The sequence below is a fragment of the Equus asinus genome, chromosome 8 (assembly GCF_041296235.1).
Source record: "Equus asinus isolate D_3611 breed Donkey chromosome 8, EquAss-T2T_v2, whole genome shotgun sequence".
Lineage (NCBI taxonomy): Eukaryota > Metazoa > Chordata > Mammalia > Perissodactyla > Equidae > Equus > Equus asinus.
In genome coordinates this window covers 7,080,209-7,098,297 of record NC_091797.1, presented here as the reverse complement: position 1 = coordinate 7,098,297, position 18,089 = coordinate 7,080,209, and the positions used below count along the sequence as shown (strand labels likewise).

General features: G+C 35.8%; 1 protein-coding gene across 1 annotated transcript in view; it reads right to left on the bottom strand.

Moving 5' to 3' along the window:
- Window positions 1-18,089, bottom strand: part of LOC106842352 (protein eyes shut homolog) — a 1,064,587-nt gene that overhangs the window by 390,830 nt on the left and 655,668 nt on the right. The window contains exon 22 of the mRNA XM_070516721.1: window positions 4,206-4,438. Within this exon, the coding sequence (XP_070372822.1) occupies window positions 4,206-4,438 (233 nt within the window). The remainder of the gene's footprint in view (window positions 1-4,205; window positions 4,439-18,089) is intronic.

Sequence of the window (18,089 nt, the reverse complement as noted above, 5' to 3'; positions counted from 1 at the left end):
TGTGTCAAAAAAAACCCTACATGTTAAATTAAACTGATTCCATAAGTCAGTGTTATTAGGTGATTGGGTATGGATGATTTGATAAAGTAGAGCACATGATGTAATGCCAAGTAGACAGGAAATATGTGAGTGAGGGACCCATTACTAAGTCCCATAGTCCTGAAAATCCTTTCTCTGTGTTACTGAATCCAATGTTGTTTTTTTAAAGCCTATACTTAATTTACACCTCCGTTTTGCTGTGAAAAATCAAAGTTGTTAAAATAAAATACTTCAACATTCTCTCACAGGTTAAGAGTATTAATTGGAAGTAAAAAGGATCAAGACTGTGAAGAAAAGTCAATTTCCAACATATTTTTCTGTATAGATGCCTACGCGATTGTATGTTTTTTTATGTTCTTTCACCATCTATGTCTAAATTTTTCTGAAATTCAAATCTTCTCAATCTACTTTCTATATTTTAGTTTTACTGAAATCATTATGGAAAGATACTACCATACAAATATGATTCTTTTAAGGGCACAATATACTTTTCAGTTTAATTTTAAGTAGATCATGTTAATACCTTCTTCATTAAAAACTTATTAGATCAACATTGACTTCTTTGGTTTTCTGATTTTCAAAACGTCATTTTTAAAAGAAAACTCTCTTTTTCTACTGAAATAAAGATACCTTTTATAAACAGATGAAAGAGCGAGAAAATTTAGAAATTCATGTCATGCCATCCCATCATGTTTAATTGGATTTTCTAACTAGTGCAGCAAGAGAGTCTGTGGTTACATGTGAAGTCTGCGGTCAGCTGAGGCTGCTTCTAATCCCATCGCTGCCGTGTGCTAGCTGTGTGACCTGGAGCAAGGAATGTAACAACTCCGGGCCTTAGATTTCCCATTTGTAAATGGGGGTAATTTAGAGCATCTGCTTCAGCGGGGTTTTCCTGAGGGTCATGTGACACAAGATGCATGAAGCACTCAGCACCCTGTCTGGAAATCAGAACTCTGAACAATGTTACGCACATTTCACTCCGGAGCAGAAGTTCATATATTTTGATGTTGAATGTACTCAATAAGGAATTCATTTAAGAAAGTGTTTTCATAGCAATCTATCTGTAAAATCTAAGCATTTTTACACTGAGAACATTTCTAAGAAATTATATATTATATATAAGATATATTTTATATATATGTACATATATACATACATACATATATATATACAGAGAGAGAGAGAGAGATGTAAGGATTGTTTATACAAAGCAAGATTTTTACCAGGTAGTTGAAACATTTTGAAACTGGTATACAATACTATTTGCTGAACTGTACACTCAGAAATTGCGGCATCTGGCTAACCAGGATAATGCCATGAAAAGTCTTGTCATGGTACCAGACTCCTGAATCATGGGCCTCAGGCAGTAGTCATCATCTGTCAATCTGGATTCTAAGATGCATACCAGTGTGAATTATATTTAGAGCATTAGACTGAAAACACAGTCTTGGCTTTCTTTATAACTGAGAGCAGAAAGGTACTCTATTCAAATTTAAGGAGTAAATGGTTGAAAATAAATATTTATAATTTTTACACTTAGAAATAATGTTCCCAACTCTAAAAATGCACATTATACCACGTTCTAAGTATTATACTGGAATATCTCCAAAAAAAGGAGGCAGGAACAACAAAATTACAGGTATACTATGAAATCTGACAGTCTAAAAAGAGTTCTTCATGAATTTTGTTTAGTGTATCATACACATCAGCTATTACAGACTTGAAGTTTCTTTTAAACAAACAGTTCTGTAATTTGTAATAATTATTTCCTCACAGTTTCTGATTATTTTTCACTTAGAAATAAATGTTCTATAGTAGATTAATTAGTTTTAGCAACACCTTATCATCTAATTTATTAGTTTTTAAAATATTCTAAATTTGACAGCAAAAACAGTTAAAAATATAGAAGGTAGAAAGTGATTAAGAATGTTGGGAAAAGATAAAATCCTCCCAACAACAAATACAGAGCAGAAATTCCCAATTCTTTTTTTGATATCTGTTTCCTACAGTCCGCCACCCAAAACACCAAATGCAATTAAACCTTAGTCCAGCTTTGGGGTGAACTCCAAGGAAACCTGGACTTCTCTTTTTCTGGAGGAAAGTATAAGTCACCACATCAAGTGTTACAGCTACTGAGTAAGGAGTTAAAGGAAAGAGAATTGAGGATTCAGTGGGAGAGAGAGGAATTATGGCTAGAGGTTCATTTGTATCCAATTTGTGTGACCGACCAGGAGATGGACTCAATAACTAAGGACTCCTCCTTTTACAACATGGATTTCACTGATGTCAGTCAATTTGGATTACAAAAACATTAAAATGTCAAAGTGTATTTTAAGAAAGTTAAGGAAGGTATTATTCTAAGGCTCTACCCAGCATGAAATTAAAGAAAGAAAAAACCCTCTCAGAGTTTTAACTGGTTAAATGTGGATCTACAAAAGCGTTACAATCCAAGTTATGCCCCCAGAACTCTACGCACAGAATGTAATACAAATGGTCTCAGACTGTAGCAGAAGGCAAGTCTCATGACATTTTTCAAACATGTAAAATATTCACTCAAAAGTCAAGCAACATTGATGTGTCTTCAAAAGCATTTTACAGCTAAAAAATAGACTTTAAGGACACATAATGTCTTACAATAAACATGAAAATAGACAGTGTTTCCTTTTCTATGCTTTTTGCTATATTTACTTGCTTTCTTGGCTGAATATTAACACATGCACAGCAGTTGTGGGGGATCAGCATTTGTCACCCTAAGTGTGTCCCTTTGGCTTGATTATTTTTAAGAACAAAAGAACAAGGAAGAAACTTTGACCTTCCCCTTAACTGCCTAAAAGAATTGAAGAAAGAAGGCGTGTTCCAGGGAGGAGCTACCACCACAGGTAACTGCAGTATAATACCAACTAGATGTGGGAGACAGGGAGGAACCCAGCAAGGCTCGCTTGATCAAAGTCCTCCCCATGTCTTACTGTCTTTGCAAGGCATGGCAAATGTTTGTCCACCAAAGATTTGCTTTTCCATCTCCATATGAATTCCCTTCCTTCCCTTTGTAGTCCCAAACCACTACCCCTAACATCCTACTCTGTCTTTAGCTGAAGATGGTATTTAAGGTGGTGGCTTTGGCTATTTTGGAAAGTTACTCAGTTTTCTGGGGTTTCTCCAATGTATACGTGTTATTAATACATTTGTTTGATTTTCTTCTGTTATGCTGTCTCATGTAGATTTCATTCTTAGACTAGCCAGAAGAACCTAGAGGGTAAAGGAATATTCTTCCTCACCTACATAGTCACACAAGATCATTTGGGAAGAAGAGTTAAATAACATCTATGTACCTTTGAATTTGCTTTTGGAGGTCCCGCATTTTGCTGTTAAAAAAAGAAGTTATTTAACAGAATCTTGGATAAGCAATGAAATTCTCTTCCATCTGAACTATTATCCAATAGTAATCTCCATTCCCACCTCCCCAATTTAGAACCAGTGATTAATTTTACATAGAAAACAATGACATTTTTCAGCTATTGGTGTAGGGACGTGCAGTCTGCTGCATCAGGACCTAATGCCTTTGTAATCCCCTCGGGGTGGTTCTGGCTTTAGTTGCCCATCACTGCCTTAGTTAACCGAGAAACTCTTAGGAGACCATTAGATGTTGACAATAGGGGAATTTCCTTTAGATTCATAAATAGCTCCATTAATGGTAAAATCATATTCTTAAGCGTCAAAAAATAATGTAATCTTTTTACACACCAAAATGATTTTCAATATGGGGATCTGCTTATGAAATATAAAAAATAATGATTTGATTAATAATTAAGCAACAAAAATAGTATTAATTAGAACCTAATTGTTTCTATGGTGACAAAGGATGGATGCACTATGATTTTAGAAGAAACTATGTGAACAACACTACATTTGAATTTTAACTCTTATTTTGTGTGGCAGTTGAAATTATATTAAAAATATATTTTGAATCCTAATGAAAAAAAATCTTGGTTTGCTTCTACAATACTTAAGTAAAAGTGTTCTATCAGAACTCATTTTTAAGTAAAATTATACAGATGTTTCTTGTTTGTGCTAGTATCCATTAATGTGTTTACGGTAAGTTTCAATCCTCTTGCACCCTCTGGAGAAGTGCACAAAAGAAATACAGAAGGATGATGAAGATTGATTACCTTGTTCACAGAAACGGCCGGTGAAATGCAGTGGGCAGTCGCACTGGAAGGAGAATGCGCCACTTGAGAGGAAGACAGGATGGCAAGTGCCTCCGTTGCGGCACACCGCCCCCTGGCACACGGATGGCGCTGCAGGAGGGGCGCTGAGGGAAGTCCACGTGGAGGCAACTCCTTCTGTCACACCAGAAGGAGCAACAAAGGCAGATGCTGCAGACAGCGGAGAATCCTGGGATCTATATTTATAAACGGATAGGAAAATACAGTATTAGTAAAAGTATTAGGACCTTAAATAGAAATAATAGAAACTTTGGTTTAAAATAAGAGAATAAAAACCACAGTCATTCAAGGTTTAACTCAGGGCAAACAATTATGTTTGTTTCATAATGGTGGGATTTATAAATGTTGAAAATGCCTGAGCCACAGAATGTGACCCCAGGTGAACCCCGGGGCTACAGTCAATCTATGTGGTTCTGAGAGGCTAAATTAATTTCCGCAAAGTAGTAAGAAATCTGGATGTACTGGCCTCCGTAAGCCTAAGAGTCAGTTCTCGTAGGTAAAAGCATCAGAGTTTTGGCTAAATATATTTCTACTTTGGCTGTTGTAAACCTTATGAACCTAAAATCAAGAAATTGGGCCGTGTTACCTTTTAGAGGTAAAACTTCTCGAGTTTGAATTAATTCTAGGTTGATTGCTGGAAATATGTATTCCTCAAAGTGACTTGCACTCATTTCTAGCAGTTCTCTAAGGGGTGCCTTAATATGCCTACAAATGCTTCCCTAATTCTTTTTTTTTAATTGGCACCTGAGTTAACAACTGTTGCCAATCTTCTTTTTTTTTTTTTTTTTGCTTTTTTTCCCCCAAATACGCCCAGTACATAGTTGTATATTTTAGTTGTGGGTCCTTCTAGTTGTGGCATGTGGGATGCCGCCTCAGTATGGCCTGATGAGAGATGCTATGTCCACGCCCAGGATTCGAAGTAGTGAAAGCCTGGGCTGCTGAAGCAGAGCATGCGAACTTAACTATTCGGCCACAGGGCCAGCCCCCACCTTAATTTTTTTTTTTTACAAGTTTTACCACTAGTTTAATGTTTTCTTCCTTAATAAATAATGAGCAAAAAACAATTCCCTTTGAATTAAGTTGAAATTCCTCACTTTTACATTCATAGCCTCTTGACAACTGAATCCCTTTCTTCTTTCCAGCCTATTTTATGATTCCTAATAAGTACCTTATCTTTTCTCAAACCAAATGAGATTACTATTCCTTAAAGACCCTGAGCCTTCCCAATTTTGGAAGTTTGTTCAAATCATTTTCTATGTATTGTTCTTCCTCTCTTACTATCTAAATTTCACCTAAAGTGCCAAAGTCAAGATCTACATTATTTCCTCTACATAGCCTTCTTGGTTGCTCCTGGCCCACCAAGATGAAATTGATGTTTCTCTGATCTGTAAAATTCCATAACATGTCATTGTACCAGTGCTAGAATATTTCCCACCTGCTTACAGTATAGTTATTACTTTACATACAGCCACTCCTACTAAGCTGGCCATTGTTTTTCTACCTCCTTCCACACACAGATTTCTCATTTTGGCAGAATTCCTTATTCACGGTAAATAGTTTATAAATATTTCTTAAATTCAGTGTATTCCTGAGCATTACATATTGTTTGGGAAGGAGTGCTTTTGGAATTTTCATTTTAATATAATCATTAGAATTATTAATATTATTATCATTGTTATTATTATCATTTTTTTTTGGTGAGGAAGATTTGCTCAGAGCTAACATCTGTGCCAATCTTCCTCTACTTTGCATGTGGGGCACCTCCACAGCATGGCTTATGAATGGTGTAGGTCTGTGCCCAGGATCTGAATCTGCAAACCCAAGCTGCTGAAGTGGAGCATGCTTGGCTTAACTACTATACCATGGAGCTGGCTCAAAGGATTATTTTTTTAATGTAAAAACTCTTGCTGCAACAAAAATAATCAACACTTTAGCTATCTGAGTAAATTTTTGTTTTGTACGTTGTCATAAAGACAAAACTTTGGCAAAAGAAGTCAGTTCAAAGATATTCTCTAACTGACATTGGAGACTTAGTTATATCTGTGTCTACCATGTATTTTCATGCCAACTTATTGGTGTAAGAAAGTTAAATAATTTATGAAAACATTTTACCAAAGTAATGTGACTTTAAAGTAAAGGTGTAAGTTAAACCTTTTGTTTACAATCTTTTTACAACTTGAAATTCGTCTTTGGAGTTTATCACCGGCTGTAACCGTATATATATTTTTATGGTTGTTGAAGTCTGACTCTTCTATTTCTTTTGGACTGCAGTCTCCATGAAGGATGGATAGATCTTCCTGCTCTTTTCTTCATTTTCTCCTATCAACAATGCTTGACTCCAAGAAGGCTCTCCAGGAAATATTTTATAAATGAATTTGACTCATTTTTGTAACCATAAATGTACCACTACTAACAAGAAAAATAGTAAATGAAAATAATTTTGTTGTCTTTAGGGTCAATTTCATAACTCCATTATATAGTTCTTTAGTTTTACAGTTGCGTGTTGCATAACAATGTTTTGATCAACGATGGAGCACGCATCCAAGTGGTGCTGTAAGATTAGTATCACAGAGCCTAGGTGTGTGGTAGGCTATGCCATCTAGGTTTGTGTAAGTGCACTCTATGATGTTCGCACAATGACGAAATCCCCTAATGACACATTTCTCAGAACGTGTCCCCATTGCTCAGCGACACACAACTGTATAAATAACAAATTCTAACACTTTTGATTCAATCTTACAATCAACTTTCTCTGACTTCATTTTATTAAATTAGCATAGTTCTCCCCATAATAGAAGTTTGTCCTTTTAAGGTAACTTCCATCAAGTTAAATGGCAATGCTAATGTGAATTACATGGGATTTATTACTCAGTACTTCATAATCTAATTTCATGTTTAGTTTTAGTGTTTCTAAATGATTTCACTATTTGTCTAACTCTTGCCATGGACTTCATGAACTGCAGTCAATCATCTTTTTTATCAGGAATAAATTAGACAATTAAATGTCACTACTTCTTCCTCCTGTGGTAGCTGCTCAGGGAGCCTATGTCTTACCTGAAAAAATCAGTATGTTACACATTTCAGTTGCTAACTGATTACACAAAAATAATTACTATCAAATGATCCATCAATTAAAAATATCAGGTTCATAAATCAAATTTGGAAAACAGCATTAATCAGATATATTCTATGTTATTAGGATCAAATTTTATATCTGATATGTTATTAATAGTCCTTGACTTTCAGCATTTTTCTTAGGTTATAAATAATGTTATGAACTTACCTATTTAAGAATTTAGAATTAAAATAAATTTTATTTGACTTATTTAAAAAGATTTAAAAAGAAACAAAATTTATTCTGATAAAATTTTAACTTATTTTTACATAAAATGTTAAAAATATCCAATGAATGTAGACATTAACTAAACACAACTAGATGACGGTCATAGTATAATTAGCAATGCACAAAAGGAGCATTAGAGTTATAATTACTTTTAATTCTAAAAATCATGAATGTATGAGAGTTTAGAAATAAATCAAGGCTTTTTAAATAAACAATATTGTAAAAATTGAATTTCACTGATTTTCTTATCTAAATGCTTGATTTACTATCAGTCCAAAGTAATAAGCATGAAGAATCTGCTTGATTGCCTCTTGGATAACTGTGGGCAAGGATACATCCATGTTCACACTGCTTCAGCCGGGAGCAGTCTTAGTCCGGTGACATCCATATCAGACTTCTCACCTCCCAAACTGTAACAGAGTAACTTTGTATTGTTTTAAGACACTCAGTTTGTCATAATTTGTTACAACAAAAACAATATATCTGTAACTCTTTTCATAGGGTTATTTTCCATTTGTGTTTGCTAGAGTGAACTACCTGTTAAGGTCCTTTGACATTTTATTAATTGTGTAGAATATTTTTCCAGATTTGTAAAAGCTCTTTGTATACTGAAGAAACTGGCCCTTTGCCATATACGTAGCAAATATTTATTTTTCTCAATTTTATGTCTGAATTTGTTTCACCATATTACGTCGTAAGGAAAGTTGTATTTAAAGTAAAAATGATCAGTGTTTTCTTTCATAGTTACTGGGATTACATGAATAGTTACATACTTGAAAGATGTTTCCCATTTGTAGATTATTAAAATTTTACATGTTCAAAAGACTGCACTATAGAAGGCCCCGAAATTGTACTATTTCTATGGAGTATCTTAGTGGTCAGGCTTTCAATTCCCATGCAGGGTAACTGACAATACCTAGTGATGTTTTACTGGTGGTGGCTATCAGGAGTAAACCCAAGGAAGAATTTAATTTCCACTCTGTCAAAATCATGAGAACATCATAATATCAAATAGAACCTTAAACATATTGAAAAATGATTTCAAAGGTTTATTTAAATCATCATCATTCTCTACTAACTCTAAAATTTGGTGTTTCAGCTTCATCTAACAACTTTGAAAATAATTAATCATAGTGAATTTTATCTGAGAGCAAAGAAACACAGAAAAATGTCTGCTATTTAAAATGTATTTAATTGGCATGCTTATCTTAAAAGAGGAAATATGTAAAATTACTGTTAAGTGTAAAATTCTGATTTGCCATCCAAGATAAGAATTAGATATCAAAATAATAAAATATACATGGAAAAACCAATCTGAACAGACATAAGCCCAAGTGTTCCTCCTCTTTTTTTATTAATATAATATTATGCAAGGGGCTGGCCCCGTGGCCAAGTGGTTAAGTTCACGCGCTCCGCTGCAGATGGCCCAGTGTTTTGTTGGTTCGAATCCTGGGCGCGGACATGGCACTGCTCATCAAACCATGCTAAGGCAGCGTCCCACATGCCACAACTAGAAGGACCCACAACAAAGAATATACAACTATGTACCGGGGGGCTTTGGGGAGAAAAAGGAAAAAATGAAATCTTAAAAAAAATAATATTATGCAATAGAATAAGAATAATATCTTAATTTACGCAATAAGATTTAACATTTTAAAACATAAGTAAATTAATTCTCTATTAATATAATAGTGTGATTCTAATAGATCTTGCTTTCACATTGTCTAATTTTTCTCACTGAAGGAATGCAGCTCTCATTCTCACAATCTTGTAACTTTAGCTTCCATATTCATAGAGTTCCTTAGATCACAAGCATTCTCACATAATTGATTTTCACAGCATCGCTGTGTGTTAGGCAAAATTTGTAGCCCAGGGCATTCCAAACCACTGTTTTTCAGTATATATGGTGGGTATTCATGAAAAGCTGTACTCCCCTTGGTAGATTCTGATTCTCCTTTCCCACGCCAGCCCTACCGAGGGTTGTTGGTGATCACAGAGAACATGCAAGCTCTCCAGATCTTGACTCCAGAGCTCAGCGCTGGACAAGAGTTCGATTACAGCGTTCTGCCTATGTGCCAAGTCAGGAACTATCAGAACCCTGGATTTCTCTTTTTCTCCCTTCCACATCTCAAATTCTACCCTCCCCCTCTTTAAAAGAGATTAGTAAAATAGCTCTTCCTCCTCTTGTCAGTTCTATGCGCATATTTCCTTTTCAGTATCTGACTTTAGTTCCTATTTTTCTCTAATCCATCTTTCTCACGGCTCTTCTTATTACTCCCGCGTCAAAAATTATTCCAAGTGAAATCTACATTCTTCTATGAGTTGGTTCCATCTTACTTTTCAGTTTTATCTGCCTCCAGTGCCTCAATATATGTCCAATGTATGTTCCAACTAATCTTAGTCTAAGTTTTTCAATAGTCCATGCTGCATGCTTTTCATACGCTGGGGCTCCCCTGACACGCACTTTTACTGTATAATACCCCTTTCTCCCTTTAAGACACAAAGGAACTTCCTTTAAGTTTCAAACTTATTGTCTCCAAATTTCTTTTGAACTTCCCTTATACATGTGTCTAATATCTTATGAACATCCCTGAATATATTTGAAGAATAAATATCTAGAGGTAAACTTCTTGGGTCAAATAAATATGCCAAATATGTATTTTAATATATATGCCATAAATGTCTACACAAAATTAAGCTCTCTAGATTGTTTTTAGTTACTCAATTTCCTAAATCCCTAACCAAAATTAAATATCACCTTCATTTAATTGGTTATATATCTGATGAATGAGAATTGATAACCTCCCTGTTGTTTCAATTTCTATTACAATTTTTAAATATATCATTCATCATTCACAGTTTATCTATTTTAAATCACTAAAATATATACTGTCTTCACTTTTTCAATCAGGTTATTTGTTTTTACTTACCACTACACAGGGGATAATTATATACGATGGATATTGTTCTATTTTATATCTTTTCAAATAAGATTTATTGGTCTTTCTGAGCACTTTGGAATGTTTTCACTTTTCTGTTCTTCCTGTTATAAAGTAATTTAAATCCAATTATCTTTCTTTTGTAGTAGACTTGTCTTTCTTCTCTGGAAACTTTTAAGAAGTTTCCTTTGTCTTTGCTGACCAGCAGTTTTTCACTGTGATATGTTAAGGCATCAAATTAGTTTTCTTCATGTAGCTTAACTTTTTTCCAGGGAGCACTTCTATTTGAAGAATTTGTCTTTTTAATATATTCTGGAAAAATTATAGTTCTCCCACATTCACTCTTTTGTTAAAAAATTTATTATATAAAATAAGATTTTCTTGGGACCAGCCCTGTGGTCGAGTGGCTAAGTTCGCGAGCTCTGCTTTGGCAGCCCAAGGTTTTGCCAGTTTGGATCCCGGGCACAGACACAGCATTGCTCATCAGGCCAGGCTGAGGTGGCGTCCCACATAGCACAACCAGAAGGACCTGCAACTAGAATATACAACTATGTACCGGGGGGCTTTCAGGAGAAAAACAAGAAGAAGAAAAAGAAGAAAAATAAGATTGGCAACAGTTATTAGCCCTGGTGCCAATCTATAAAAAGAAAAAGAAAAAAAAGATTTTCTCATCCTATCCTCTGTATCGTCAGCTCTTTTTGCAACATCTCTTTCTCTTTATTCACAGTAATTTCTTCAGATATATTATCCCATTTACTAATTCTCTTTACAACTCTAACTGCTGTTTAACCTGTCAATTTTTTAATTTTAATTATTACATTTTTATTTTTTTGAAGTTTTCTTTACTTATGTTTAAAACCATCTACTCAGTTTTCATGGTATCTTTTTCCTTACACAGACTTTAATTTCCCTCTTTTATTTCTTTAAAAAAAATCAAGCATAAAAGTTTTTGCTCTGTATCTGGCAATAACAAATCTGGTCTTTGCAGATCCTGCTCACCTCCTCTTCTTTCTGCTGACTCCTCTCCCACGGTGCTTTCAATTCCCTCTCAAGTGTCTTGTCATTTTTCACTGTAGGCTCATATTCTTTAGAACTCTATCTGTGAGAGTACTTTGAGGCGTGAGTGTAAGGCCTCCCCCTAAAAATGACATGTGTTTGTTTTGTCTATCTCATGAGGGCAATTTCAACCTGGGAATACTATAACATAATATTTTCTTTAAGAATTTTGAATATCATAGAAAGTGACACATTTGTATTATAATTGCTAGAACCAAGTCATTGCTCAATAAATATTTTGTATAAGTGAATGATATACCAGTTTGTGCCACAAACCTCCATGCTGGGTTAGTTTGCTGTTATAATATTATATGTAATTGGAGAAGATTTTTTCCTTCCCACCTAAAAGTGAAGTATAGTCAGGAAAATTTCGCTGAGGTTTGTTTTTTACGGCTTTTTTTCTTTTTCTTCACGTTTTCTTCCTTCTTTCCTTCCTTCACTCCTTCCTTCTTTTCTTTCTTCCTTTCTTTTTTTGGCTATAAGAATTTTTCTCATTATTTTGGCATTTTAGTAATTTATCTAAAACTTTTTTCTACTTAAGCCTATGTTTTATGTCTGTCTCATAGCTACCCAAAATGGAAGTCACCATGTTTTCTTCTTTAATCTTTCTGGAATTTCTCAAAATGCATGTCTGTTAAAGAAAGCTTTTATTGCTTTCAAACACTGATATACATGAATGTAGCATGTGTATGTCTATGCCTGTGTGCATCTTTATGTTTCTGTATTTTCCACAGATTCTAGATGGCAGTAGCCTTAGATATGCATGTACTGTGTGCAGTTTGTAAGCTTTAGAAAATGCTTAATATTGTTTTGTATGTACCATAAACACTTAATTGTTTTTCCATGATTATCTCCCCTTTTAGGACTTAAAACTTTAAAGGAACTTCATTTATTTATTAACTTACTTAAGCAATCAATACTTCACATAGTTCTGATAAATAGTAATTGCTAAACATCTATTTTTTGACTTTACAAATTTTCTAACCCAAAGACATATTCTGAGCAATGACATAAAAAGAAGCAAATCATTTTCAAACATAAAATGTAATGGGTTATTATGGAAACCAAACTCTGTGCCATGAATCCTTAAAGAAAGCTACAAATTCATATTCTAATGCTGTTATTATTTATAGTAAGAGGGGAAATCAAATTTAAAGTGACAAATTTATAAAAACAGTATTTTTGACTAGGAGCATATTTTTACCTAATGACTACATTTAGATTTAGAAATCATTGACGTTTAAATACCTTTCCATTATGGAAAGTAAGAAATATATAAATATGCAGCATTTCCAGTAAGTGTTTTATGTCCAAAGGGAACATTTATTATATTAATTAAATTTAATTTATTTCTCCCATTATGAAGATATACTATTCTGGAATACTTCCAATTTACCATAAAACTTACAGGAAAGAAGAATATTCCAAAATATCAGCAAGGATTAAAAATGCATGATTACTTATTACCTGGAAAGTGCATCCAAATTAGAGAAAGACGGGTCAATGACCAAGGTGTCATGATTAAAGTCACATACTTGACCTCAGCCATAAGAACATGTGAGCTGGCAAAAACAAATGCCAATTTGTCTTCTAGTCTTACAAGAAGAGACGCACTTTCCCAGGTTCCTAGGAACCCCAGAGTATTTATTTCACAGAAAGGACTCCTGTAAGGAATCTAGGTCTAGACATTACCAACCAGGATTTGAAACATGAAGATGAGCCAAGAGAGAAGGCATGTTAATCAATCTAGAATTCATCGCACATCATTCATTGTTATTTACTTAACCTAAAAGGACGTATGGAGTTCTCTCTATGCACCAGAAACTTACTAATCAAGACTATGTGATGATCAGTAGAAGCTAGGCCTTCCTTTTTACGACCTTTCATCTTGTGGGCAAGACTCATGGGCAATTGCAAAACTTCCTAATTCATTGAGTGCTAACTATAAACCTAACACTGCTCTAAATGTTTCAAATGTGCTAACATAATTTAATTTTCACAAGAATACAAAAACATGATTATTTTTGTTTTCCTAAATTTACAGACAAGAAAACAGAGGTACACAATTAACTTGCTCAAAATCACAAGGCAAATAGATGGTGGAAATGGATTTGAACCACATAGTTTGAACCTTGAACTAAAAGTTTTCAAAATTTTGACGCTCCTGGCAGGGGACGAGAAGGGACATACCAATGCAGGGTTGTGGGTAGATGCTATGGGAAGTTAGGAGTGCAAAAACCATCAGGAAAGGATTCCCCAAGAGGTCTGAACCTGAGTCTTAAAAGACTTCAAGGAGCTGGCTAGAGAAGGGTGGGCAAAGAAGACTATGGTGTTGGGAAGAGCACATGGAACCCTGTCAGAGCACGCTGCATCTTTAAAGACCCAAAGGAAAGAGACAACAGGTGAGGGGAATTTGCAAGTGGTTTGGCATTGGAGGAAACTACAGTGTGTGTGTGTGTGTGTGTGTGTGTGTGTGTTTGTGTGTGTCTGTATGTGTGCAAATATAGGTGAGTCTTGGGAGACAGGGAGTGGCTGGATTATGGGGAGACTTTTGGCCATCTTTTAAGGCAACATGAAGTCATCGAAGGCTTTTAAGGAGGAAATTAATAACCCATTAACTACCATTCTGGGTTTAGTATGGAGCACGGTTTGTAAAGGAGAAGTAGCTGGAAGTAGCTGAAGTATTATAGGAATAAAAATAATCAGATTGGGACTTGAACTAAGAGAATGTTATTGGGGATATAGAGAAGTGGAGAGATTTGAGAGAAATTTGGTGTTGAGAGTTTAGGTAAACTATACCATAATACCCCTGCCTTGGCATCCCTTTCGTGTGGCCAAGCAGCCTGCAGTTTCCTTGAACTTGCTCTAGCCCCTCCCTTGAGTGCACGCCCTAGACAACACCTGGCAGAGTCACAAGTAAAGTGAAGCTCCTGATATGACTCCCTGACTGCCCTTGGGTTAAACGGTCTCCCCGTCTCCCAGCAACTTCCCCATGTGCGCCCTTAGATAATACCCTTGGACCTTACCAAAACCCTGTTCTTTTTGGTTTGAATTGACAAATCTGGCCTTAGCCCAGGAACCCCAAAGCTTCCCCATAGACCCTAATAAAGGCATGTGCCCCAAGTCTCACCTCTCTCTCTGCCTGCACGCTGCCTTGACTTCCCTGTGTGGCCCCTCAAGGTATGCTGGGTACTTCCTCCAGAAGCTGTGATTTATAAACTTCTCTATTTCAGTTCCGTTGTGAGCTTTTGTTGAACCACAGCTCACCATCCAACACCCCAGGATCTCCTTGAGAAATGCTAATTTAACAAAGTCACAACATTGTGTTTCCAAAAGGACTTTGTGGTCAATTTCATATATCAGGTGTGTATAGGTCAGAGGCAGTCAGGAAACAGATGCATATTCAGAAAGGGCAAGACTATTTTCAAGTTGAAGAAGTTTAAGAGAATCAACAAGAGACAGAGACAGGAATAGAATCTGTTACTATCATTGGACCCGACTGGCCAAGCAAATGAAATCCTTTCTGCACTGTGGACAATAGAGGTACGGATAGGAGAAGGACCACCTGATAGGAGTCATGGTTTTGGAGAGAAGAATGCAGCCACTACAAATTCATATGCAGCTGAGAGAGAATGGAGAATAAATAACTTAACCTCTTCCTCTTTCTACTCCTTCAATGTCCTATCCCATTGGGCAGACACAACTGGAAGCCAGAGGCCAGGGGCAGCTGGGTACTTGCAGCCCAGAGAATTCAGCCTCCCAGGGTATCAAGCAGGGTGGAAAAAGACAGAGAGCAGATCTGGAAGTGAAGCAGAGAACGTCTAGGTTGGGGATAAAGGAAAAAGCGCAGGTAGATCTCAGTTTTTGGGTTTGGGTAACTGAGTGAACAATACCATTTAGTGATATGGAAGATATAAATTTCATACTGGGCACAAATTGTCTCAATCTTGATTTAACTGGATGGTATCTTACAGAAAACCTATGCCCTTTTCCTGGAACTGATTTATTTTTTTGACTTTAAAAAAATATTTCTTTGGCAATTTGGGAGACAAGAAACTTGAGTACATGAACTTATATCACCACTTTGCATGAAAAGACAGTAAAATATGTCTTTTACAAATAACAGTGATCCATTTCATTATATTCTTGCTCAGTTGGGTCGTGAAATCCCAACCCTCGATATCATCACTCACCCAGGGGCAGCCAGCAGAATTGTAGGCAATGTGGCCAAGGGGATATAATCATTTCTCTAAAGAGAAAACCATCTAGTTATTACAAATGCCTAGTGCATCATGGGAATGATTTAAGAGATTTATTTTAACATATTAGGCCTAAGAAAATAGAGCCACAAATAGCTAATGAAATGATGGAAAAAAAAATGTTCATCTCAAAATTCAAAAGGTTAAAGAAAAGTATGACAATAGTTTTACTTTCAAAACATGATAGCTTACCTTAAAAGGCAGTCATTGGTTTCTGACTACTATGAAGAACCTGATAAATTAGTTTTGGAATCTCAGAAAAGTATGCACACAAAAAACAAAAGTCGAATCCAAATGTGAAATCATTACTTAAAATCCCATCGTGTTACAGAGAACAGCTCAGGCACTTAGTGCCTTAAATCAATTTCCATTTAGGTTCCGAGGAAAGATCCAAATAGAACTATATGTTTCATTAATTTTAGAAACGTTTGGCATACTATTTTTCCTTTAAACAATACTTAGAATAGAACAGAATATTTAGTTATTTGTGTAGATTAATCTTTTTCAAAAATATTTTGGATGACCTAAGAAAATAAAGAAGAAGATGAAAAGGTAATGAAGCAAAGGATAGTCACGGATGCTAAAGCAGCATCGTCTGTCTCATCTTGTTCTTAAACACTCGCTAGTACGTTACAGAAGGAATGGATTTAGCCTTGTCTGACGTGAACTTCTGTTAATGGGTGTCTGTGAGAAGCTGGTCAATTGGTTTTAACCAGCAATATCCTCAAGATGGTAGACAGTCTAGGCCCCATCACTTCCTATACATTCAAAGGTGATGCCTTAAAATAGTCTTTATAACCTTCCAGCTTATCTCAAGGAAGGTAAATGTGTTTAATAATCTTTTCAGTGGCTCAGCTTCATAATCTCTACGAATTTTAACATCATATTTCAGAAAACTACCGGGACTATTTGAGGTAAGAATAAATGGGCCCCAGAGAATTACTGAATAGCAGTAGTCAATAACCAATAATAAACTAGGGTTGTAGCTGACGTCTATAGAGGCGATCTTATTTTACTGAGTGTATTAAAGGATCCTTCAGAATGCCACAGGGGAGTCACTTCAAAAGGAGAACAATGTGGCACCAACATTGAGGCACAATGTAAGAGAAATTATAAAGAACTAATTTCTTATAGTTGTTACTTCTATTCTAGACAAGAAAGCAAGCAGATAGGAAGTCTCCCCAAGTAAAACTCTATTTATGATTCATGTCCTCTCTTTGTTTTACTATAAAACAACAATTATGACCATGTTTGGCAAAAATAGTAGAGTGTGTTAATCTATTTCGTTTATTTCATAAATATTCTTTAGGGGCCTACTATGTGCCAGGTAGTGAGTGTGCACAGATTATCTGGTCAGAGACCATCAAGAAGCTTTCGTGGGGTGAGGCAAAGTGATGGACAAATTAAGGTAGGATAAGTTTCAGAATGGAAAAAGGTGCTATGACTACACGTGGAAGGAAGACAATAACTGACCTCAGAGAGGTCAATTGATCTAAAACCTGAAGAATAGGGAAGAGGTTCCCAGGTCACAAAGATTATCCTAGGCTGAAGAAAGAGCATGTGAAAAACGGTGAAATATTCCCGTTATTGGTATAGGAGGAAAATTTGATACATTATACAGAATGGATTTGGAAGTCAATATAAATTGTGATGGGATCATAGTTTGAATATTCTTAAATGCTAGGTTTTGAACCTGCCTCGTAGTTTTGAAAAGTCCCAGTTGCTCTTCAGAGCTTCAGATTAGCACCATGCATGCAGCTCTGCGACTCCCTTTGGAGGTCCGACAGGCACTGGCCTCTCACCGTCTCCATCCCCTAAACCTCAGCCTCTTGCTTGCATGGCTCTCCCATGTGGTTCCAACTGAAATCAGAAATCTGAGCAGAAGCCTTTTTCCTCAGCCACACATCCACACCATCACCAGCATCTATTCAATTCATCGGTATATATCTCTAGACTCAGTCTGCTTTTGACTATCACCACTTCTTACCTAGGTGATCACAAAAGCAATCCAGCTGGCTTCCTTGACTCCAGTTTTGATCCTGTTAATTTATTTGCCACAACGCAGTGAGGGGGATCATGTTAAAATGTGAAGCTGATCACGTTACTCCCCTTCTTAGAACATTCAGAGACTCCTGGTTCTGCCTTCTGAGGAATCTCATCTCTAATCTCTCAGCTTTCAAACAATCTGTCCTCTTTTGCTTGTCTCTACTTGCCTTGATTGGTGCCTATT